Raw genomic sequence first — 26,089 nt, forward strand, 5'->3', positions numbered from 1 at the left:
TTCTCTGGTGGGTTACACAGCCTACATTTCTTTGGTGAGTTACACAGCTGCTGTTTCTCTGGTGAGTTACACAGCTTACGTTTCTCTGGTGGGTTACACAGCTTACGTTTCTCTGTTGAGTTACACAGCAGCTGTTTCTCTGGTGAGTTACACAGCAGCTGTTTCTCTGGTGAGTTACACAGCTTATGTTTCTCTGGTGAGTTACACAGCTTACGTTTCTCTGAGTTACACAGCTTAGGTTTCTCTGGTGACTTACACAGCCTACGTTTCTCTGGTGAGTTACACAGCTTATGTTTCTTTGGTGAGTTACACAGCCTACGTTTCTCTGGTGGGTTACACAGCAGCTGTTTCTCTGGTGAGTTACACAGCAGCTGCTTCTCTGGTGAGTTACACAGCCTACGTTTCTCTGTTGAGTTACACAGCTTATGTTTCTTTGGTGAGTTACACAGCAGCTGTTTCTCTGGTGAGTTACACAGCCTACGTTTCTCTGGTGAGTTACACAGCTTATGTTTCTCTGGTGAGTTACACATCTTATGTTTCTCTGGTGAGTTACACAGCTTACGTTTCTTTGGTGAGTTACACAGCCTACGTTTCTTTGGTGAGTTACACAGCCGCTGTTTCTCTGGTGAGTTACACAGCTTACGTTTCTTTGGTGAGTTACACAGCAGCTGTTTCTCTGGTGAGTTACACAGCCTACGTTTCTCTGGTGAGTTACACAGCTTATGTTTCTCTGGTGAGTTACACATCTTATGTTTCTCTGGTGAGTTACACAGCTTACGTTTCTTTGGTGAGTTACACAGCCTACGTTTCTTTGGTGAGTTACACAGCCGCTGTTTCTCTGGTGAGTTACACAGCCGCTGTTTCTCTGGTGAGTTACACAGCTTACGTTTCTTTGGTGCGTTACACAGCCGCTGTTTCTCTGGTGAGTTACACAGCCTACGTTTCTCTGCTGAGTTACACAGCAGCTGTTTCTCTGGTGAGTTACACAGCCTACGTTTCTCTGGTGGGTTACACAGCAGCTGTTTCTCTGGTGAGTTACACAGCTTACGTTTCTCTGGTGGGTTACACAGCTTACGTTTCTCTGTTGAGTTACACAGCTTACATTTCTCTGGTGGGTTACACGGCTTACGTTTCTCTGGTGAGTTACACAGCAGCTGTTTCTCTGGTGAGTTACACAGCAGCTGTTTCTCTGGTGAGTTACACAGCTTATGTTTCTCTGGTGAGTTACACAGCTTACGTTTCTCTGAGTTACACAGCTTAGGTTTCTCTGGTGACTTACACAGCCTACGTTTCTCTGGTGAGTTACACAGCTTATGTTTCTTTGGTGAGTTACACAGCAGCTGTTTCTCTGGTGAGTTGCACAGCCTACGTTTCTCTGGTGAGTTACACAGCAGCTGTTTCTCTGGTGAGTTACACAGCTTATGTTTCTCTGATGAGTTACACAGCTTACGTTTCTCTGGTGAGTTACACAGCTTATGTTTCTCTGGTGAGTTACACAGCAGCTGTTTCTCTGGTGAGTTACACAGCAGCTGTTTCTCTGGTGAGTTACACAGCAACTTTTTCTCTGGTGAGTTACACAGCAGCTTTTTCTCTGGTGAGTTACACAGCTTATGTTTCTCTGGTGAGTTACACATCTTATGTTTCTCTGGTGAGTTACACAGCTTACGTTTCTTTGGTGAGTTACACAGCCTACGTTTCTTTGGTGAGTTACACAGCCGCTGTTTCTCTGGTGAGTTACACAGCTTACGTTTCTTTGGTGAGTTACACAGCCTACGTTTCTCTGGTGAGTTACACAGCAGCTGTTTCTCTGGTGAGTTACAAAGCCTACATTTCTCTGGTGGGTTACACAGCAGCTGTTTCTCTGGTGAGTTACACAGCTTATGTTTCTCTGGTGGGTTACACAGCCTACGTTTCTTTGGTGAGTTACACAGCTTATGTTTCTCTGGTGGGTTACACAGCCTACATTTCTTTGGTGAGTTACACAGCTGCTGTTTCTCTGGTGAGTTACACAGCTTACGTTTCTCTGGTGGGTTACACAGCTTACGTTTCTCTGTTGAGTTACACAGCAGCTGTTTCTCTGGTGAGTTACACAGCAGCTGTTTCTCTGGTGAGTTACACAGCTTATGTTTCTCTGGTGAGTTACACAGCTTACGTTTCTCTGAGTTACACAGCTTAGGTTTCTCTGGTGACTTACACAGCCTACGTTTCTCTGGTGAGTTACACAGCTTATGTTTCTTTGGTGAGTTACACAGCCTACGTTTCTCTGGTGGGTTACACAGCAGCTGTTTCTCTGGTGAGTTACACAGCAGCTGCTTCTCTGGTGAGTTACACAGCCTACGTTTCTCTGTTGAGTTACACAGCTTATGTTTCTTTGGTGAGTTACACAGCAGCTGTTTCTCTGGTGAGTTACACAGCCTACGTTTCTCTGGTGAGTTACACAGCTTATGTTTCTCTGGTGAGTTACACATCTTATGTTTCTCTGGTGAGTTACACAGCTTACGTTTCTTTGGTGAGTTACACAGCCTACGTTTCTTTGGTGAGTTACACAGCCGCTGTTTCTCTGGTGAGTTACACAGCTTACGTTTCTTTGGTGAGTTACACAGCAGCTGTTTCTCTGGTGAGTTACACAGCCTACGTTTCTCTGGTGAGTTACACAGCTTATGTTTCTCTGGTGAGTTACACATCTTATGTTTCTCTGGTGAGTTACACAGCTTACGTTTCTTTGGTGAGTTACACAGCCTACGTTTCTTTGGTGAGTTACACAGCCGCTGTTTCTCTGGTGAGTTACACAGCCGCTGTTTCTCTGGTGAGTTACACAGCTTACGTTTCTTTGGTGCGTTACACAGCCGCTGTTTCTCTGGTGAGTTACACAGCCTACGTTTCTCTGCTGAGTTACACAGCAGCTGTTTCTCTGGTGAGTTACACAGCCTACGTTTCTCTGGTGGGTTACACAGCAGCTGTTTCTCTGGTGAGTTACACAGCTTACGTTTCTCTGGTGGGTTACACAGCTTACGTTTCTCTGTTGAGTTACACAGCTTACATTTCTCTGGTGGGTTACACGGCTTACGTTTCTCTGGTGAGTTACACAGCAGCTGTTTCTCTGGTGAGTTACACAGCAGCTGTTTCTCTGGTGAGTTACACAGCTTATGTTTCTCTGGTGAGTTACACAGCTTACGTTTCTCTGAGTTACACAGCTTAGGTTTCTCTGGTGAGTTACACAGCCTACGTTTCTCTGGTGAGTTACACAGCTTATGTTTCTTTGGTGAGTTACACACAGCAGCTGTTTCTCTGGTGAGTTACACAGCAGCTGTTTCTCTGGTGAGTTACACAGCCTACGTTTCTCTGGTGGGTTACACAGCAGCTGTTTCTCTGGTGAGTTACACAGCAGCTGCTTCTCTGGTGAGTTACACAGCCTACGTTTCTTTGGTGGGTTACACAGCTTATGTTTCTCTGGTGAGTTACACAGCAGCTGTTTCTCTGGTCGGTTACACAGCCTACGTTTCTTTGGTGGGTTACACAGCTTATGTTTCTCTGGTGAGTTACACTGCTTATTTTTCTCTGGTGAGTTACACAGCTTACGTTTCTTTGGTGAGTTACACAGCCTTTTCTTTGGTGAGTTACACAGCGCTGTTTCTCTGGTGAGTTACACAGCTTATGTTTCTCTGGTGAGTTACACAGCAGCTGTTTCTCTGGTGAGTTACACAGCAGTCGTTTCTCTGGTGAGTTACACAGCTTATGTTTCTCTGGTGAGTTACACAGCTTAGGTTTCTCTGGTGAGTTACACAGCTTACGTTTCTCTGGTGAGTTACACAGCACTGTTTCTCTGGTGAGTTACACAGCCGCTGTTTCTCTGGTGAGTTACACAGCTTACGTTTCTTTGGTGAGTTACACAGCCGCTGTTTCTCTGGTGAGTTACACATCCTACGTTTCTCTGGTGAGTTACACAGCAGCTGTTTCTCTGGTGAGTTACACAGCCTACGTTTCTCTGGTGGGTTACACAGCAGCTGTTTCTCTGGTGAGTTACACAGCTTACGTTTCTCTGGTGGGTTACACAGCTTACGTTTCTCTGTTGAGTTACACAGCTTACATTTCTCTGGTGGGTTACACGGCTTACGTTTCTCTGGTGAGTTACACAGCAGCTGTTTCTCTGGTGAGTTACACAGCAGCTGTTTCTCTGGTGAGTTACACAGCTTATGTTTCTCTGGTGAGTTACACAGCTTACGTTTCTCGTGAGTTACACAGCTTATGTTTCTCTGGTGAGTTACACAGCCTACGTTTCTCTGGTGAGTTACACAGCTTATGTTTCTTTGGTGAGTTACACACAGCAGCTGTTTCTCTGGTGAGTTACACAGCTTATGTTTCTCTGGTGAGTTACACAGCCTACGTTTCTCTGGTGAGTTACACAGCAGCTGTTTCTCTGGTGAGTTACACAGCCTACATTTCTCTGGTGGGTTACACAGCAGCTGTTTCTCTGGTGAGTTACACAGCCTACGTTTCTTTGGTGGGTTACACAGCTTATGTTTCTCTGGTGAGTTACACAGCAGCTGTTTCTCTGGTCGGTTACACAGCCTACGTTTCTTTGGTGGGTTACACAGCTTATGTTTCTCTGGTGAGTTACACTGCTTATTTTTCTCTGGTGAGTTACACAGCTTATGTTTCTCTGGTGAGCTACACAGCTTATGTTTCTCTGGTTGGTTACACAGCTTATGTTTCTCTGGTGAGTTACACAGCAGCTGTTTCTCTGGTGAGTTACACAGCAGCTGTTTCTCTGGTGAGTTACACAGCTTACGTTTCATCTGGTGATTTACACAGCTTACGTTTCCCTGGTGAGTTACACTGCAGCTGTTTCTCTGGTGAGTTACACAGCTTATGTTTCTCTGGTGAGTTACACAGCTTAGATTTCTCTGGTGAGTTACACAGCTTATGTTTCTCTGGTGAGTTACACAGCTTATGTTTCTCTGGTGAGTTACACAGCAGCTGTTTCTCTGGTGAGTTACACAGCTTATGTTTCTCTGGTGAGTTACACAGCTTAGATTTCTCTGGTGAGTTACACAGCTTAGATTTCTCTGGTGAGTTACACAGCTTATGTTTCTCTGGTGAGTTACACAGCAGCTGTTTCTCTGGTGAGTTACACAGCTTATGTTTCTCTGGTGAGTTACACAGCTTATGTTTCTCTGGTGAGTTATACAGCAGCTGTTTCTCTGGTGAGTTACACAGCTTATGTTTCTCTGGTGAGTTACACAGCTTAGATTTCTCTGGTGAGTTACACAGCTTATGTTTCTCTGGTGAGTTACACAGCTTAGATTTCTCTGGTGAGTTACACAGCTTAGATTTCTCTGGTGAGTTACACAGCTTATGTTTCTCTGGTGAGTTACACAGCTTATGTTTCTCTGGTGAGTTACACAGCAGCTGTTTCTCTGGTGAGTTACACAGCTTATGTTTCTCTGGTGAGTTACACAGCAGCTGTTTCTCTGGTGAGTTACACAGCAGCTGTTTCTCTGGATGAATTACACAGCTTACGTTTCTCTCCTTAAAGATAGCAGGGTGTTTACCTTTGCATCAGATTTTACTCTCTCTCTGTCTCTGTCTCTCTCTGTCTCTCTCTGCTCCCTGAATCTGCCTGTCCCCGGGGTTGTCAGGGTAACATCTGTCTCCATGCTCCAGTGACACGTGTAGAACTGTGACGATAGAGGGAAGGAGAGAAGAATGAAGGGAGAGAAATAGAGCAAGGGATGACTTTACGCACGTGTGCCGCAGTGACAGATGGACTGGCCTCTAATGGGCCAGGGCCACAGAGGGCACAATGTGTGTGTGTGTGTGTGTGTGTGTGTGTGTGTGTGTGTGTGTGTGTGTGTGTGTGTGTGTGTGTGTGTGTGTGTGTGTGTGTGTGTGTGTGTGTGTGTGTGTGTGTGTGTGTGAACAGCTTATAGTCAGGTGTTCCAAGCCCTACAGGGGTGTGTCATTTTAGCAGGGCCCTAGGTTCCCAATGTCCCATTGTGACAGAGAGAGAGACTCCTCAGTGTCCCCGTATCTCCTCTCGTTTCAATAGGAGTGTGTAGCTCTTCATCAAAGGCTCTTTGTGTTTGGACCTGTTGGAGTGGGGTTGAAAACAAGGAGTAAAGTACCACATTCAGGGTGTGTGTATAGGCTCATGTTGACACTATAGTATGTAGCTGTGTCCGCGTGGTCACGTGGGTTGACTAGATATAGAGTGGTTGGTAAATACTGTGTGTTTTACTGATGAAGAAGCAGCACGTGCCACCAACAGGCCTGCATTGTTCACTGACTCTGTCCCTGACTCAGTGTGGTCCAGTGCATCTGAATAGAGCTCATCTACAGTCTTCCTTTCATGTCTCCTGCCCTAGGGTCCAGCTAGAGCTTTAGTATTAGGATTCATAATAATCACTTTTTCCTCAAGTGTCGTCATCAGAATGGCTTAGTGGACAATGGAACTAAAAAGCATGTATTGTGAAAAGTAGGATAATATTATGCAGGAGTGAGGGGTTTGTGAAGCCCAGTTGATAGAGCATGGCACTTGTATCCCCAGGGTAGTGGGTTCGATTCCCGGGACCACCCCTTATGTAAACTTGATGCACACATGCCACATCTGTTAAATGGCCTATGTACAGTACCAGTTAAAAATGTCATAGTACTAATGTCTTCACTATTATTCTACAACGTAGAAAATAGCCCAAATTAAAACATAGCCTGGAATGAGTGGGTGTGTTTAAACTTTTGTCTGGCACTGTTTATTATTTTACTATTATTATTATTATTATTATACTATTTACTGGTGGAAGGACTTCCACTTTCAGACAGAGCACCAGGTGCAGTCTAGCAGTTCTGTCAATGCCAAGAGCTTTGGGTGTGTGTGTGTTTGAAAACGGTAACTTCCTCACACAGCACAGAGCACCAGGTGGGTCCAGCCTGTGTGATAACCATCCCAATGGAGGGTGTGTGTGTGTGTTTTGGCAGGGAAGCCTGCTGTGAATCTCTTCTATTCTTCAGATTCTGGCCTGGTGAGTGGGTGGGTGGGTGGCAGGCAGGCAGGCAGACGTTCATGTCCAGCGATTAGTGTATTTTCCCACTTGAGTCCAGAGCTATCACTCACTGTGATTATCCTTCTCCACATCAGATAAATCCTCAATGATTTTAAACCTCTGTACTGACTGTTTTCATCCACAGTATGTTACGGACATGAACAGGCTGTAAGGCAGTAGGTTTTCTACCTAGAGTTCTAACTCTGTCCAGTGGTAACTGTGTGCTAGGAGCTATAATTCTGGTAAGTCTCTATGGATCAGAACAGGAAAACTATAATCCCCATCTGCCCTCCGAGCCAGCAGAGCTTCTCACTGAGGGAGTCTAGTGGATTTGATCCTCTGGTCACTTTCTTGGTTCTGCCTTTAATAACTGACTCTGGATCAGCTTTCTGGATCAGCTTCTGGAGCACTGGTCCCTATTTGAACAATTAAGGGTTTTAGGGGCAGAAAGTTAGTACACATTAATTACGTTACATACAAACTGAAGAAATTCTGTTCTAACAGAAGCTTGTGCTCTTGCTAACGTCACTTGACCCTTTAAATGTGTGAACTCACCTCAGTACAGTAACACAGTGTCCCTGTACGGAACGTCAGCCGAGAACCTGTTTACCTTTATCCCACATGCCTGTGGCGAGACCTGGGAATGACCTCTGGGAATGTTTTTGTCGGCAGTGAGCGTCACACTGCTGGAATGTTGGGCCCCTCGTTCATTTTCAGATGAGGAAACACGTTTTCTCTTTTCTCCCGTACTGCCATGACAACTGCCGCCAAAACCAGCAGAGAGAGAAATGGGGAAATATCTATCTGTGTGTGTGTCTCAGTTTGAAACCAAATACCCACGACATGAGTGGAGAAGATTAGATTACACATCGTTCTTCCCTCCCGGTCATGATTGTCTGATTTAGAGACCTGGGTATTTCTGTTTGGTTTTATTCACAGTCTCTTATCAGTATATAATCATATAGGCACACACGGTGGCACACAAAGATGGCTGCCGCTGTTCATTGGTATACATTTAAAGGATCCATGACAGGATAGAATTTGCATACAGATGCGAGCGATGTGTATTATTGTGTTACATGAGACCCTTGGGTAGACTGTTATTTAATCAGTGGGTCATTTTGGTGCAGCTTGTAAATTCCGTGTTGGTGGGGAAGGTGTTATTGAAAATGGATAGTGTGTTGCTCTACCCCTCTCTCTACCTCCCTCCTTCTTCTATCCCTCCCCCTCTCTCTTTCCTCCCTCTCTGTGTGTCAGAACAGTTGTTGATAATTCAAGGGAGGTGGGCGGCAGCAGTGCTGGCTTCTCTCTGGGGAGCCTCTCTTTTCTCTCCTGGTTTCTCCAACCTGTGTTGATTAGGAGACAGAGCCAAGGGTCTATTTACCGCCTCGATGCCCAACGCGAAAGAGAGAGAGAGGGAAAATAGGTAGAGAGAGAGAGAGGGAAAATAGGTAGAGAGAGAGGGAAAATAGGTAGAGAGAGAGAGGGAAAATAGGTAGAGAGAGAGAGAGGGAAAATAGGTAGAGAGAGAGAGAGAGAGAGAGAGAGAGAGAGGGAAAATAGGTAGAGAGAGAGAGAGGGAAAATAGGTAGAGAGAGAGAGAGAGAGGGAAAATAGGTAGAGAGAGAGAGAGGGAAAATAGGTAGAGAGAGAGAGAGAGAGAGAGAGAGGGAAAATAGGTAGAGAGAGAGAGAGAGAGAGAGAGGGAAAATAGGTAGAGAGAGAGAGGGAAAATAGGTAGAGAGAGAGAGAGAGGGAAAATAGGTAGAGAGAGAGAGAGAGAGAGAGAAAATAGGTAGAGAGAGAGGGAGAGAGAGAGAGAGAGAGAGAGAGGGAAAATAGGTAGAGAGAGAGGGAAAATAGGTAGAGAGAGAGAGAGGGAGAATAGGTAGAGAGAGAGAGAGGGAAAATAGGTAGAGAGAGAGAGAGAGAGAAAATAGGGGGAGAGAGAGGGAAAATAGGGAGAGAAAATAGGGGGAGAGAGAGGGAAAATAGGGAGAGAGAGGGAGAATAGGGGGAGAGAGGGAAAATAGGGAGAGAGAGAGGGGAAATAGGGAGAGAGAGAGGGAAAATAGGGAGAGAGGGATAAGAGAGAAATAGAGGGGGAAATAGGGAGAGAGAGAAAATAGCTAGAGGAAATATAGGAAGAGAGAAAGGGAAAATAGTCCTTATCACTGTGAATCAGCTACAACCAGTTAACTTGTCTATATACAGGCTATATAGAGTCCTTATCACTGTGAATCAGCCACAACACGTTTTAGATGTTGTCACCTATTGTGAATAAATGCTAGGGAATATCTCTTCAATGGAGACCTTGTGTTGTCTGACTCTGATAAACTAAGACTTTCATCTTGTAGAAGCTAGTAGAGACTTTATAATCATTAAGGTAACAAGGATGACACAAATCCCGTCCATATCCCGTGAAATCCCGTTTATGTCCCCAGTTGATTTTGTTTTGTGACTGTAATTGGGAGCGGTGTCCCAGTCTCTCTGTGTGTGTCTCTGTGCACTTCACTGACATTTTCTGCTCCATGGATTTCAGAACAAAATGGCCTCCCAAGCAGGCTGGAAGCTACATGCCCTTTATTCAGCCCCCTGACTACAGACAAAAAGAGTACACGCACGCACATACATACACACACACACACACACACACACACGCGCCCGAATGGCCTGCGACCCAAACAGTAATGCATAAGACAGACAGACGGACACACAGTCCCATGGTTCCGTTGTTGGTGTGTAGAAACAGAGATTTTATTTTGTTTTCTCTTCACAGCAAAAGCCTCCTAACGCCGACTGGCGCTTCACCCAAGGCCAGAGACCTGGACCCAGTGGGTGAGTACATAGATTCTCCCACACACACACACGTTATGTATTCATGACAAGTAACTGGGCTTTGGTGTTGCTCAGAGGCTTTCAGAGGGAAGGAGAGCAACAGAGGAGTGAGCAGAGCAAGAGAGTGAGGCCTGGAGATGGGGAGACAGCTAGATAAAGCGATGGATAGCGAGAGAGATGGAGAGATGGGGGAAGGGAGTGAGGAGAGGAAGCAGTAGGAACATACAGTTCTCAGCGGTGATGACATCAGATACTGAGGCACAAAGACTGAAGATAACGGAGAGATTGCATCTGAGCTCTGATTCCTCTGAGTGAACAGTCAGATTCTTCTCTCTCTCCCGAGTGTCTCTCCTGCCTGTCTCCAGGATGCTCTTTCCCTCACATACAAAATGGCTGCCATTCCTCTCCCTCCATCCCTCTGCTCAACCAGCCTGTGTGCCATCACTCAGTACTGGTGATGAGAGGAGGGGACCAGAGTGAGGGGGGAGGGGACCAGAGTGACAGGGAGGGGAGAACATAAGTGTACAGATTTCTAACCTCCACATTGTGGCTCATTGATCGCTGTGTTTCCATCTGGGTGCTTGCATTTGAGATTTACTGTTTGACATCAATGATTGGCTGTTTCATGGCGGTAGCTGGGAAATGGCATCTACCGACCCCAATCTGTGTGTGTGTGTGTGTGTGTGTGTGTGTGTGTGTGTGTGTGTGTGTGTGTGTGTGTGACTGTGTCCCCCTTCATTGCTTATTCGGCCCACATTGTGTTCCAAATTGCTGCAACAGTTTCCACAACAGAACATTACACAACACATTCCATGAGTCCTCATCTGAAATCAACCATCTGGGAGAGGAAACTCTCTCTCCTCTCCTAGCCTGCTTCTCTTGCACAAACACGTACACACACACACACGCACACACCCCAACGCACGCACGCACGCACACACACACACACACACACACACACACACACACACACACACACACACACACACACACACACACACACACACACACACACACACACACACACACACACACACACACACACACAACACTCAAACGCACGCACGTACACACTTGCACAACACACAAATGCACTCACGGACACACTTACACAACACACAAATGCACTCACGGACACACTTACACAACACACAAATGCACTCACGGACACACTTACACAACACACAAATGCACTCACGGACACACTTACACAACACACAAATGCACTCACGTACACAACACACAAATGCACTCACGGACACACTTACACAACACACAAATGCACTCACGGACACACTTACACAACACACAAATGCACTCACGGACACACACACACAAGGCAGCTTTAGCAGGGAACAAAGACACGACAGCTGTCCATGCTGTATGCCACTGTGGTTGTGGTCCATTTGGAAAACTTGGCTTCTCTTTGAAAAGTTAGATGGATGTCACAGGAGAGTGCAGCGCCGCTGAGTTGACATTGCCTGATCTTCCCCTAGCCTGTAGATCCTAATGAAATAGAAGTCATAACACTTCTCTTGTGTTTCCAGTCCCTGCAACTACCATGGTGATCACATAAGATGGCCACAGAAGCGAAGCATAAGGTATCAACATGTGTATAGTATACAGTGTGGTCACTTTATCCCCTTAACAACTGTTCTGGATCAATTTTGTTGAGTCATTGGTAAATGGGTAATGTTGGAGCTGAGGTAAGGGGAGCTGATCTGACACCAGTTGTTAAGGGCAGAGAGTAGCCACAGCTTGGTAGGTAGAGCTCTGCAGTGTTGTGTGTAGGCATCCCTGATCCTTTTGCTAGACTGCAGACTCACTAGCCTGTGCTGAGCTGGGCTGTTGGTCCCTCTGCGATAGTGAGACTTTGATGGGGATCTCTGATTGGTTCCCTCGTGTGTAGTGGGATGCTTCGAGTTTCTTCACTGTGTGTATTTTGTGGAGTTTTTATTTACATTACATTACATTTAAGTCATTTAGCAGACGCTCAAAATGGTGCATTCACCTTATGATATCCAGTGGAACAACCACTTTACAATAGTGCATCTAAATATTTTAAGGGGGGGGGGGTTAGAAGGATTACTTTATCCTATCCTAGGTATTCCTTAAAGAGGTGGGGTTTCAGGTGTCTCCGGAAGGTGGTGATTGACTCCGCTGTCCTGGCGTCGTGAGGGAGCTTGTTCCACCATTGGGGTGCCAGAGCAGCGAACAGTTTTGACTGGGCTGAGCGGGAACTGTGCTTCCTCAGAGGTAGGGGGGCCAGCAGGCCAGTGGTGGATGAACGCAGTGCCCTTGTTTGGGTGTAGGGCCTGATCAGAGCCTGAAGGTATGGAGGTGCCGTTCCCTTCACAGCTCCGTAGGCAATCACCATGGTCTTGTAGCGGATGCGAGCTTCAACTGGAAGCCAGTGGAGAGAGCGGAGGAGCGGGGTGACGTGAGAGAACTTGGGAAGGTTGAACACCAGACGGGCTGCGGCGTTCTGGATGAGTTGTAGGGGTTTAATGGCACAGGCAGGGAGCCCAGCCAACAGCGAGTTGCAGTAATCCAGACGGGAGATGACAAGTGCCTGGATTAGGACCTGCGCCGCTTCCTGTGTGAGGCAGGGTCGTACTCTGCGAATGTTGTAGAGCATGAACCTACAGGATCGGGTCACCGCCTTGATGTTAGTGGAGAACGACAGGGTGTTGTCCAGGATCACGCCAAGGTTCTTAGCACTCTGGGAGGAGGACACAAGGGAGTTGTCAACCGTGATGGCGAGATCATGGAACGGGCAGTCCTTCCCCGGGAGGAAGAGCAGCTCCGTCTTGCCGAGGTTCAGCTTGAGCTGGTGATCCGTCATCCACACTGATATGTCTGACAGACATGCAGAGATGCGATTCGCCGCCTGGTTATCAGAAGGGGGAAAGGAGAAGATTAATTGTGTGTCGTCTGCATAGCAATGATAGGAGAGACCATGTGAGGATATGACAGAGCCAAGTGACTTGGTGTATAGCGAGAATAGGAGAGGGCCTAGAACAGAGCCCTGGGGGACACCAGTGGTGAGAGCGCATGGTGCGGAGACAGATTCTCGCCACGCCACCTGGTAGGAGCGACCTGTCAGGTAGGACGCAATCCAAGCGTGGGCCGCGCCGGAGATGCCCAACTCGGAGAGGGTGGAGAGGAGGATCTGATGGTTCACAGTATCAAAGGCAGCAGATAGGTCTAGAAGTATGAGAGCAGAGGAGAGAGAGTTTCACATGGTGTGGTTGTGTAATCAAAGACTGTCGTCTCAAATCTCTGAGGAATAGTTGTCCTGTTTTTAGTTTGGTGTAAAATATGTTTTATCCCAAATAGAGATTCCTGTGATTTGTTGCGCTCTCCCTGGTGGCCAGAAAAGAGGGTTTTGAAACGACTGTGTAATGATGGATTGAACCCAGCTGGCTGAGAAGGGGGTTGAACAGGACCTTGTAAAGAAGGACAGGAATAATGCCTACTACTCTGTAGAAGGATTGGACAGGAGTAACCCATAGTTGAAGTGGACAGTAGAGTTGAGGAAGCCGTTTGAAGGCCTCCTCATAGATAAGAGGGTTATTTCATGCATGGTTACAGAAGCAGCTCTTACTGACCAGTGAGAATGATCCCTCTGAGCATGAATAGTAATCATCTTAGCCACAGGAAGAGATAGTCCTGACCGCAGGAAGTGATTATTCTGACCGCAGGAAGTGATAGAGCAAGGAGAGGCTAATTAGCGACAAACAAGGCATCCTCATCTCTCCAATCCACCAAAGGAAACTAATCAAAATGGCCTCCGCTGACCCCGCTTTAACCTTGTCTGGTTCTCATTTCAGATGCTGGCACTGGTCAAACATGCAAGACTGTCTCACGCTTTGGCACATTAGTAATTTTTTGGCAGAAAATTAAAAGTGGGTAAAAATTTGGCAGAACATTTTGGCAAGCTGGATCGCCACACTTGTTTTTACAAAAACATGCTCAATCTCTATCCTCACATGGTTTGATGCCATTCCATTCGCTCCGTTCCAGTCATTATTATGAGCCATCCTCCCCTCAGCAGCCTCCACTGGTCTCATATTTAACGGTTTTATTGGCATGGGAAACATATGTTAACATTCCCCAAGCAAGTGAAGTAGATAATAAACAAAATCCCCCCCCGCTCCATGTGATTTAGTCCAATGGGGTTTTAATTGGCATTCAGTTATTTTTTTAAACTGCAGTCCATAACACGCATTCATCTTATTTTTACTGCTGCTCGTATAAGTCAGGAAGCTGGACCTGAGACCTTTTTAACCCCTCGCGTGCCATTCTCTTTCCTCCCTGGGGCTTCAAACAGGGGCACAGACTTTACCTACAGCTAGTGGTGTCATTAGTTACTTGGGAAAGTAATACAGTACATATTACATTTACTTGCTACATTTGTGCGTCGTCCTGGTTTTTGAAAATAAGAATTTGTTCTTATTAACTGACTTGCCTAGTTAAATTTAAAACATCATAAAAAAGCTATATTACCAGCTATATTAGTAGCTATATTACTTTACGTTAGTTTCATGATTAAAAAAAATTAATCTCACTGTTTGTTTGACTGTCGGAAGCAGCAAGGCGAGCCGCGCACGCTCTACCAATGACAGACTACTTACTAACTCAGGTTTAATGGCTAGTTCCTTCTTCAATCTGATAGGCTACTTACTAACTCAGGTTTAATGGCTAGTTCCTTCTTCAATCTGATAGGCTACTTACTAACTCAGGTTTAATGGCTAGTTCCTTCTTCAATCTGATAGGCTACTTACTAACTCAGGTTTAATGGCTAGTTCCTTCTTCAATCTGATAGGCTACTTACTAACTCAGGTTTAATGGCTAGTTCCTTCTTCAATCTGATAGGCTACTTACTAACTCAGGTTTAATGGCTAGTTCCTTCTTCAATCTGATAGGCTACTTACTAACTCAGGTTTAATGGCTAGTTCCTTCAATCTGATAGGCTACTTACTAACTCAAGTTTAATCACTTATTCTTCCTTTCATCTGGGACTCTGCTTTCCTGTGCTAGTCTACAAGTGCTGTGCTATACACGTGTTGCTTAATTAGCCATATATACTGTAAGCCAAACATCTGTACAGATTTCCTATCTTTTCATTCAAAATCTTTTTCTCGAGACGTCAATTCTGGTTATACTGCATGTACACGGACCCATAGCGATGTATAGAGGGCACACTTGCCGCTAGACGGGAAAGCCCTATATGTTTGACTTTCCTTGTCTGTCAGTGTTGTGTTACTTGTCATGTTTTGTTTTTCTTGTGGACCCCAGGAAGAGTAGCTGCTGCTTCTGCAAAAGCTAATGGGGATCCAAATAAACAAAACAAATATTACAGAAGCGATCAATGGCAAAGATCAGAGGAGTGCCCTCTACACATTTCTATGGAAAGCAGCTGTCATTGCATTTCTCCAAACATCCTTTCTTTGTTCGCTAGTGCTGAGCGATTAGTGCTTTTTAAGGTCGGTTCAGTTTCGGTACGATTTAGATTATTTAAAAAAAAACATGAAATGCACTTTGCATTATGTGGGTTGAATGCTGTAACAACACAGACTGAAACGATGAATAAAAGTCCCATGATGGTAGTGACTGTCCATTCATTACTACTTATCACTTATTAACCATCATTTCATCTCATCTCTATAGAGCTGCTGTCTACCAAAATCACTATTTCAGCAGTTCTTCAAAGTAAATGAGGCATACTTTTATGACTGCTGAATACCAACTATCAATCACTTAGATCATGTATTTTTAGGTAGAGATACTTTGCGAAGCAACTGCTCTCTATCCCTCTCCATCGCGCGTTCTTCTTTCTCTTCTCTCCCTCTGTGTCTGCCCCACACAGACCGGACTAGTAGGCGCGCAATGGATTATGGTCATGTAGTTAATTACCACGTTTTCTGTGCTAAACTATGTAGGATATTGGCCTGTTGGAAACTACAACTTCCTACTACATTGCCCAGTTCGGACTTAATCTGATTTATCTCTAAAGAAACTGCATTTAGTTCACAGAAAAAAATTATATGAACGAAATGGAATTCAAATAATTGAATTGACGTCGGTCAATTAGTTGTTTTAAAAAATGAAAAATAACCTAAATGTCACGGAATTGCTCAGCACTACCGCTCACTCCAGAACTAAATGAGGAAACAAATGGAGACCGGATCAGGGATACATGCACCCGGTAGAGATATGATTCTGAAAGTAATGCACGCGTTGCGTTGTTTGACAAAGTAACTGTAAAAAGTAACTTGTTACTTTACACCGTTACTCATAAAAGTAACCTGATTACGTAACCCCCAACACTGCCCACAACCTCCTGGAGCTAATGAACTACTGCTTTAGGCCATCAAACAGCTGCTGAAGAGACTGGTGTGGGTGAAAACCATCAGTAGACTGCTTCAAGGACATGCCAGTGCCTAATGCCTATAGGTCTCTGTGAGATATGGCAGGGTAGGGAAGGTTAGAGAACAGGGACCCTGTAAAGCCCAGGCAGTCAGACACAGAACTGAAGAGTTTCAGTGGCCTTCTCCGTTAGGTCTTGTGAAACAGGACGGGACGAGCAGAGAACTATTTGACCTAAATATGTGTGTGTGTGTGTGTGTGTGGGGGGGGGGGTCTGGGAGTTAGTGTAAGAAGGTGAGCGTTCTAGAGAGCAGGTCTACTCCTTCCTTTCTTCCTCTACATGCTAATTACAGACTAAAAAACAACCCTTTTGAAGATCAACGCTGCCCATATGGAAATGTTCAACGTGTGTGTGTGTGTCTCTGCGTGTGTCTCTGCGTGTGTGTCTAGCCAGCTGTTCCTTTTTAATGTGGTGTCATTAAGGTTTCATCAGATTTACTACATGGTGCTGTGCTAGGGGACATGCTAGAGAGAGTGAGAATGTACTGAAGTGTGTGTGTGTGTGTGTGTGTGTGTGTGTGTGTGTGTGTGTGTGTGTGTGTGTGTGTGTGTGTGTGTGTGTGTGTGTGTGCACATCTGCGGATGTACATGCAGGCTGTGTCTACTCATGATCAGACGCTGTGACTTGACATCATGAACCACCAAACGTCACACCAGGGACCAGCAACACAACAAAACACTCTCAAAAGACTAGAGTTCCAAAATGGCCGCCAGTTGTTGACATATGTGTCCTCTTTCTCTCTGTCCCTGCAGAGCTGGAGGCCCCCCTGAAATGACCATGGGAACCGGACCCTGGCCCAACCCCCCCACCGAGGCTGAGCAGCTCCAAGCCCTGATGGCCGCTGCCAACGGTGAGTCCAACACTTCTCCATTCATCTCTCTATCCCATCTCTCTATCCTTTATTCCAATCCTCTACCACTCTCTATCCCTCTCTTTCCATCACCACATCCCTATCTTCATTTGTTTTTATCCCCCGCTCTCCCTCAATGAGGTGGGGTAAAGGGGGAGGGGGGGGGGTCAGGATTTGTTCCTGTTATGTTAGAGGGCATGAAGCCAGACTCATTGATACAGATGTAAAGATGTTTCCATGACCCATTGTACAGAGAGACAGACAAACAGACAGTCTTCAATAAGACGTCTTAGCACATAGACTTCTGTCATTGTTTCATTGTTATTTCTACCATTGACACATCAATCCTCCCACGCCCACACATACACCCCTCCCTCCTAGACACTGCTCACACACCTCAGACGTGATCTTACGGTTTCCATTAGGAGAATGATAGAATGTCTCTGGCTGGACAGTGTGTTTGTCATCACAGTGAGAAAGAGGAAACACTCTCTGTGCAGGTTCAGACAGAGCCAGAGCACAGCTACCAGACCAGTCATGTTAACAACTAGAAACAGAGGCTACCAGACCAGTCATGTTAACAACTAGAAACAGAGGCTACCAGACCAGCTACAGACAGTCATGTTAACAACTAGAAACAGAGGCTACCAGACCAGTCATGTTAACAACTAGAGACAGAGGCTACCAGACCAGTCATGTTAACAACTAGAAACAGAGGCTACCAGAACCCAGTCATGTTAACAACTAGAAACAGAGGCTACCAGACCAGTCATGTTAACAACTAGAAACAGAGGCTACCAGACCAGTCATGTTAACAACTAGAAACAGAGGCTACCAGACCAGTCATGTTAACAACTAGAAACAGAGGCTACCAGACCAGTCATGTTAACAACTAGAAACAGAGGCTACCAGACCAGTCATGTTAACAACTAGAAACAGAGGCTACCAGACCAGTCATGTTAACAACTAGAAACAGAGGCTACCAGACCAGTCATGTTAACAACTAGAGACAGAGGCTACCAGACCAGTCATGTTAACAACTAGAAACAGAGGCTACCAGACCAGTCATGTTAACAACTAGAAACAGAGGCTACCAGACCAGTCATGTTAACAACTAGAAACAGAGGCTACCAGACCAGTCATGTTAACAACTAGAAACAGAGGCTACCAGACCAGTCATGTTAACAACTAGAGACAGAGGCTACCAGACCAGTCATGTTAACAACTAGAGACAGAGGCTACCAGACCAGTCATGTTAACAACTAGAAACAGAGGCTACCAGACCAGTCATGTTAACAACTAGAAACAGAGGCTACCAGACCAGTCATGTTAACAACTAGAAACAGAGGCTACCAGACCAGTCATGTTAACAACTAGAGACAGAGGCTACCAGACCAGTCATGTTAACAACTAGAGACAGAGGCTACCAGACCAGTCATGTTAACAACTAGAGACAGAGGCTACCAGACCAGTCATGTTAACAACTAGAAACAGAGGCTACCAGACCAGTCATGTTAACAACTAGAAACAGAGGCTACCAGACCAGTCATGTTAACAACTAGAAACAGAGGCTACCAGACCAGTCATGTTAACAACTAGAAACAGAGGCTACCAGACCAGTCATGTTAACAACTAGAAACAGAGGCTACCAGACCAGTCATGTTAACAACTAGAAACAGAGGCTACCAGACCAGTCATGTTAACAACTAGAAACAGAGGCTACCAGACCAGTCATGTTAACAACTAGAAACAGAGGCTACCAGACCAGTCATGTTAACAACTAGAAACAGAGGCTACCAGACCAGTCATGTTAACAACTAGAGACAGAGGCTACCAGACCAGTCATGTTAACAACTAGAGACAGAGGCTACCAGACCAGTCATGTTAACAACTAGAAACAGAGGCTACCAGACCAGTCATGTTAACAACTAGAGACAGAGGCTACCAGACCAGTCATGTTAACAACTAGAAACAGAGGCTACCAGACCAGTCATGTTAACAACTAGAGACAGAGGCTACCAGACCAGTCATGTTAACAACTAGAAACAGAGGCTACCAGACCAGTCATGTTAACAACTAGAAACAGAGGCTACCAGACCAGTCATGTTAACAACTAGAAACAGAGGCTACCAGACCAGTCATGTTAACAACTAGAAACAGAGGCTACCAGACCAGTCATGTTAACAACTAGAAACAGAGGCTACCAGACCAGTCATGTTAACAACTAGAAACAGAGGCTACCAGACCAGTCATGTTAACAACTAGAAACAGAGGCTACCAGACCAGTCATGTTAACAACTAGAAACAGAGGCTACCAGACCAGTCATGTTAACAACTAGAAACAGAGGCTACCAGACCAGTCATGTTAACAACTAGAGACAGAGGCTACCAGACCAGTCATGTTAACAACTAGAGACAGAGGCTACCAGACCAGTCATGTTAACAACTAGAAACAGAGGCTACCAGACCAGTCATGTTAACAACTAGAAACAGAGGCTACCAGACCAGTCATGTTAACAACTAGAAACAGAGGCTACCAGACCAGTCATGTTAACAACTAGAGACAGAGGCTACCAGACCAGTCATGTTAACAACTAGAAACAGAGGCTACCAGACCAGTCATGTTAACAACTAGAAACAGAGGCTACCAGACCAGTCATGTTAACAACTAGAGACAGAGGCTACCAGACCAGTCATGTTAACAACTAGAAACAGAGGCTACCAGACCAGTCATGTTAACAACTAGAAACAGAGGCTACCAGACCAGTCATGTTAACAACTAGAAACAGAGGCTACCAGACCAGTCATGTTAACAACTAGAAACAGAGGCTACCAGACCAGTCATGTTAACAACTAGAAACAGAGGCTACCAGACCAGTCATGTTAACAACTAGAAACAGAGGCTACCAGACCAGTCATGTTAACAACTAGAGACAGAGGCTACCAGACCAGTCATGTTAACAACTAGAAACAGAGGCTACCAGACCAGTCATGTTAACAACTAGAGACAGAGGCTACCAGACCAGTCATGTTAACAACTAGAGACAGAGGCTACCAGACCAGTCATGTTAACAACTAGAAACAGAGTCTACCAGACCAGTCATGTTAACAACTAGAAACAGAGGCTACCAGACCAGTCATGTTAACAACTAGAGACAGAGGCTACCAGACCAGTCATGTTAACAACTAGAAACAGAGGCTACCAGACCAGTCATGTTAACAACTAGAAACAGAGGCTACCAGACCAGTCATGTTAACAACTAGAAACAGAGGCTACCAGACCAGTCATGTTAACAACTAGAAACAGAGGCTACCAGACCAGTCATGTTAACAACTAGAAACAGAGGCTACCAGACCAGTCATGTTAACAACTAGAGACAGAGGCTACCAGACCAGTCATGTTAACAACTAGAAACAGAGGCTACCAGACCAGTCATGTTAACAACTAGAAACAGAGGCTACCAGACCAGTCATGTTAACGACTAGAAACAGAGGCTACCAGACCAGTCATGTTAACAACTAGAAACAGAGGCTACCAGACCAGTCATGTTAACAACTAGAAACAGAGGCTACCAGACCAGTCATGTTAACAACTAGAAACAGAGGCTACCAGACCAGTCATGTTAACAACTAGAAACAGAGGCTACCAGACCAGTCATGTTAACAACTAGAAACAGAGGCTACCAGACCAGTCATGTTAACAACTAGAAACAGAGGCTACCAGACCAGTCATGTTAACAACTAGAAACAGAGGCTACCAGACCAGTCATGTTAACAACTAGAAACAGAGGCTACCAGACCAGCTACAGACAGTCATGTTAACAACTAGAAACAGAGGCTACCAGACCAGTCATGTTAACAACTAGAAACAGAGGCTACCAGACCAGTCATGTTAACAACTAGAAACAGAGGCTACCAGACCAGTCATGTTAACAACTAGAAACAGAGGCTACCAGACCAGTCATGTTAACAACTAGAAACAGAGGGTTTAGAATGTTATCAAAGGCAGATGGTGCTTTAGGTAGTGTTTTAATAATCAGTTAGGAGGTAGCACAATCAGTTAGGAGGTAGCACAATCAGTTAGGAGGTAGCACAATCAGTTAGGAAGTAGCACAATCAGTTAGGAGGTAGCACAATCAGTTAGGAGGTAGCACAATCAGTTAGGAGGTAGCACAATCAGTTAGGAGGTAGCACAATCAGTTAGGAGGTAGCACAATCAGTTAGGAGGTAGCACAATCAGTTAGGAGGTAGAACAGTCAGTTAGGAGGTAGAACAGTCAGTTAGGAGGTAGAACAGTCCGTTAGGAGGTAGCACAATCAGTTAGGAGGTAGCACAATCAGTTAGGAGGTAGCACAATCAGTTAGGAGGTAGCACAGTCCGTTAGGAGGTAGCACAGTCCGTTAGGAGGTAGCACAATCAGTTAGGAGGTAGAACAGTCCGTTAGGAGGTAGCACAGTCCGTTAGGAGGTAGCACAGTCCGTTAGGAGGTAGCACAGTCCGTTAGGAGGTAGCACAGTCCGTTAGGAGGTAGCAGAAACAGTCTTGTCAAATCAGCTATTGTCCCAGCTTCTTTTATCTGTAGTCTAATTCTACAAGCTTGTGTGTTTGCGTTTGTGTGTGTGAGCATGCGTGCGTGCGTGCGTGCGTGCGTGCGTGTAGTGGAGGCAGAGAGCAGGGTCGGGATGTGTGTGTCCCCCTGTAGCTCTGGGCTGGGAAAGAATTATGAGCTAGCAGCTAGGTCGGTCACACACACACACACACACACACACACACACACACACACACACACACACACACACACACACACACACACACACACACACACACACACACACACACACACATTCAGAAATGAACACACACATTCAGAAATGAACACTTATGCACACCATAAATTCACAAGTTTCTCCACCTTGACAAAAGGTCTCTGCCTTTCTCAATTTCTTTACAGTCTCTCTCGATTTACTTCATTTCAGTCCAATTAGCTTTGCATAAACACACACTTTTACCAAGCAACATATAGAAATGATCATTGAAATCGTAACAAATGGTAAATAATCAATGTATTATACAAGTCGTCACTGCCGTATCAAAACATGTTATTAATATGTTCCATCTCCTCTCTGTTCTCCTCCTCCCCGCTCTGCCCCTATTCTCCCCAGAAGTGAGCGAGGCGACCGCCACCCTGGGGCCGGGCACCATGGGTCTAAGCACCCGTTACAGCCCCCAGTTCACCCTGCAGCACGTGCCCGACTACCGTCAGAACGTCTACATCCCTGGCAGCACGGCCACCCTGACCTCCAATCCCCAGCAGCAGCAGCAGCAGCAGCAGATGCTGATGCAGCAGCAGATGGCAGCCCAACAACAGGCCCTGCAGGCCCAGCCCTCTGAGGCCTCGGCTCAGCCTGAACCCCCCAAGGCTGCCCAGACCCCCGCCTCCAAGAAGAAGTCCACCAAGAAGGAGAAGAAGTAGGATGGATGGAAGTAGGAACGATGAATGGATAGATATGGAGTACAGGATGAGAAGAGAACGACCCGATGAGAACTAAAATGTAACCACAGGAGGCTGCTGAGGGGAGGAATGCTCGTAATGAAGTTGCCTCATTCCTCTCCAGCCATTACCACAGGCCTGTCCTCCCCAATTAAAGTGCCACCAACCTCCTGTGAATTCAACCCTCCCTCACCCCCACTTTTCCACACAATGCGTTTACTCTAACCATGGTTGGAATTGTATTGGTCATGCTCATATGATAACACAAAATATGGAGATGGTTTGGGAATGTTTGTTTTTGGGCTCTTGAATCTGGAAAGGGTTGACGGTTTAAGAGTGAACAGCATGGACATCTTGTTTTTGTTTTCTTTCTGAAGGCTAGTTAGAAACGGTTGTTTTTGTTTTCTTTCTGAAGGCTAGTTAGAAACGGTTATTTTTGTTTTCTTTCTGAAGGCTAGTTAGAAACGGTTGTTTTTGTTTTCTTTCTGAAGGCTAGTTAGAAACGGTTATTTTTGTTTTCTTTCTGAGGGCTAGTTAGAAACGGTTATTTTTGTTTTCTTTCTGAGGGCTAGTTAGAAACGGTTGTTTTTGTTTTCTTTCTGAAGGCTAGTTAGAAACGGTTGTTTTTGTTTTCTTTCTGAAGGCTAGTTAGAAACGGTTATTTTTGTTTTCTTTCTGAGGGCTAGTTAGAAACGGTTGTTTTTGTTTTCTTTCTGAAGGCTAGTTAGAAACGGTTATTTTTGTTTTCTTTCTGATGGCTAGTTAGAAACGGTTATTTTTGTTTTCTTTCTGAAGGCTAGTTAGAAACGGTTATTGTTTTCTTTCTGAAGGCTAGTTAAAAACGGTTATTTTTGTTTTCTTTCTGAGGGCTAGTTAGAAACGGTTATTTTTGTTTTCTTTCTGAAGGCTAGTTAGAAACGGTTATTTTTGTTTTCTTTCTGTTTTTGGAAAGCCTGTTTTCTGTTCTACTCAACAGCAAAGTATTAATGATATTTCCTGGTAAGGAAGACTGGAGTTGGAGGGGGGTTTGGTCATGAATTTGGATTCACTTCAGACAACAGATTGAGTGTAAGAAACCTTGCTGGGGTAACAAGGTTCACCCACTGACGTATTCACAGGTTGATATTTTAACCATGTTCCCTAAGATGTTTCATGTTGGATTTGTAATTCTTTATTTTCCTGATTTGGAAAGTAGATCAGTGTTGACTATACTAGTTTGCCATGCTCAGATTCCTATATAGCAGTTCTTAAACCAATCTGTGCGGCACCTAGTTGAAAATGAAAATCCCAACATGACCCTCGAGCCTCCACCGCTATATAGGATCAGCCTCATAGGATCCTACACCACAGCTCTTTGGAACACAAGGGTATCCTGTCCACTGGTAGTGTTCTACTCCTCTGCATGTTCCTATAGCTTCAAACCACAGACCTTCTAGAAGATTCAACAATGCGTTGCTTAAGTGTTGCAAAGAGGATGACCACCTTAACTCCTCTCCCAAAAATACTGGTTGATAAATGCACTTGTAGCATTTATCTGACGTGGTAGAGAAAAGTTATATGATTTTGTAAGCATTAGTTAAATGGTAAGATTAGAATCTTTTGTTGTTTTTATGACCTTAGCGTGAACCCTATTAGAGGGCTGAGGGGGAGGGGCATGTTATAGTACTATCATCAGCCCTATTGGCTGGCTTGGTGACATAGTAGGCACTGCCCCTTTTTTAAAACACCATAGATGGGCATAGAGACCACCTGCTGTCCCATTATGCCCCCTCCCCTCACTGGCTATCCCACTTCAACCATAGGAGATCACTGTTCATACTATAAAGATGAGCTGTAGGGTAAAAAGCCCTTCACAGGAGGGCACAAGTAGAGATCTTTAACAAATTGCTTAGAAGTTACACTTCTTAGGTCACTAGGCTCCAGATTGCTATGTATCCTGAAGTGCAGAGGATTCTATTTCTTGACGTGATAAGATAGGTTTTTTGACGACTCAGTAGTATAAGAGTTGTTTAGAAGATAAGTATGAAGTATTTCCTTTGCCGCCAGTCCGTCCGTCAACTGGTTAGACACCACTGCATGAAGAGGCAGCATGGAGGCAGGGTTCAAGGGGGAGTGGAAAGGGATGGGGTACGACGTCTGGGTTGGTACCATTAGATTGACGGGTAGGGGGGCAATGACCTTGGCTCTACTCACTGAATGTACATAGGCAAGGTCCACCCCTAAACTTCCTCTAATGCACTGACCCAGGTTAGAGGTTGACAGAGCCAAGCACATCTCTCCATGTCACAGAGGAGATACCACTTCAGAAGAAGGGAGGTGGGACAGAGTTCGCTAGTTCCATTCCTCGCTGTATTTATCCCCTCAGTGTAAATCCACTCTGGTAAAGCTAACCTCAGACTCTGCCCTCCACTACCTGGTCCTGTGAAGGCTCTTCCCCACTGTAAATAAACACTGGTCCTGTCGATGGCGTGAGCCAGTTGTTTGTATAGTACGGACCACGTCCAGCATTTTCAAATTAAAAGTCCTCTCCACAAGGCGTGGCTTACTACTGGAATGTGTTGCATTTGTTTTTCAAGAAAAATATGAAAACCACACGAGAAAAAAAAGATCTCTGAAATGTTCTTCTACAGTTTGTGTTGCAATGTAGTAACTAAACACCATGAAGGTCAACTAACTCTTCAGTGTAAATAAATAAAGTTTCTAACTTTAGACGATGAGGAAACAGTGACACACATAGACTAGTTAACTTGTGATATGTGTTGCGCATATTTTTGTGTTCATTTTCACTCTCTCCATTTTACCACCCTGTAAAGAAACGAAACAAAAAAAGTATATTGAAAAAATGTTTCTATCCTTCTGTAACCTCTATGTTTTTTTTCTGTGACTCATATCGCGCATTTGTGCAGGAATGCCTCTCTCTCTGTCCATATGAACAAATTATTATAAATATTATATATGTGTGTACGTCCGTCTGCTGCTGAATTAATCCTCTCCCGTGCTGTGGCCTGATATCTTTCTTATGAAACTCTTAGACCCCCCCCCTAATCTCTTATTTGTTATGCTAATATTTATATTGCTGTTTTATTTTCTCTTGAACACTGACGTTTCAAATAAAAGGTTCTGAAATCATTAAACCCTCGTTGTCCATCTAGAGTATTTTCTACCATCCAGCTTGGTTTGTAAGATGGGAAAAATGTATTTTAGCAAAGGGAATTTTATAAATTGTGTTAATAAATAATAAAATAGTGCAGAATGATACAATATTCAAGACAGTCACTAACAACATAATTAGGATCCAACTTAAATTCTACCATAATGTATCATGATTATAGATACCCAACTAAGGCATTACAGCACATTAAACAACTAGTAAAGTTGTCCTGGCAGCCACAGTGTTCCAGGCTGTTCTGTTGGCCAGGGGTTTTTAAGATGCAGTA

General features: G+C 44.9%; 1 protein-coding gene across 26 annotated transcripts in view; it reads left to right on the forward strand.

The window, feature by feature from the left end:
* Positions 1–25,786, forward strand: part of LOC106611851 (protocadherin gamma-A11) — a 259,444-nt gene extending 233,658 nt beyond the window's left edge. For 15 of the 26 annotated variants that reach the window (XM_045723977.1, XM_045723972.1, XM_045723962.1 and 12 more), the window contains exons 2-4: positions 9,820–9,878; positions 17,064–17,161; positions 22,324–25,786. In XM_045723977.1, coding sequence (XP_045579933.1) covers positions 9,820–9,878; positions 17,064–17,161; positions 22,324–22,634 — 468 coding nt within the window. In that variant the 3' untranslated portion in view covers positions 22,635–25,786. The remainder of the gene's footprint in view (positions 1–9,819; positions 9,879–17,063; positions 17,162–22,323) is intronic. The other 11 variants (XM_045723973.1, XM_045723963.1, XM_045723961.1 and 8 more) reach the window with 1 other exon arrangement.
* Positions 25,787–26,089: the final 303 nt, after the last annotated feature.

The sequence above is a fragment of the Salmo salar genome, chromosome ssa09 (genome assembly GCF_905237065.1).
Source record: "Salmo salar chromosome ssa09, Ssal_v3.1, whole genome shotgun sequence".
Lineage (NCBI taxonomy): Eukaryota > Metazoa > Chordata > Actinopteri > Salmoniformes > Salmonidae > Salmo > Salmo salar.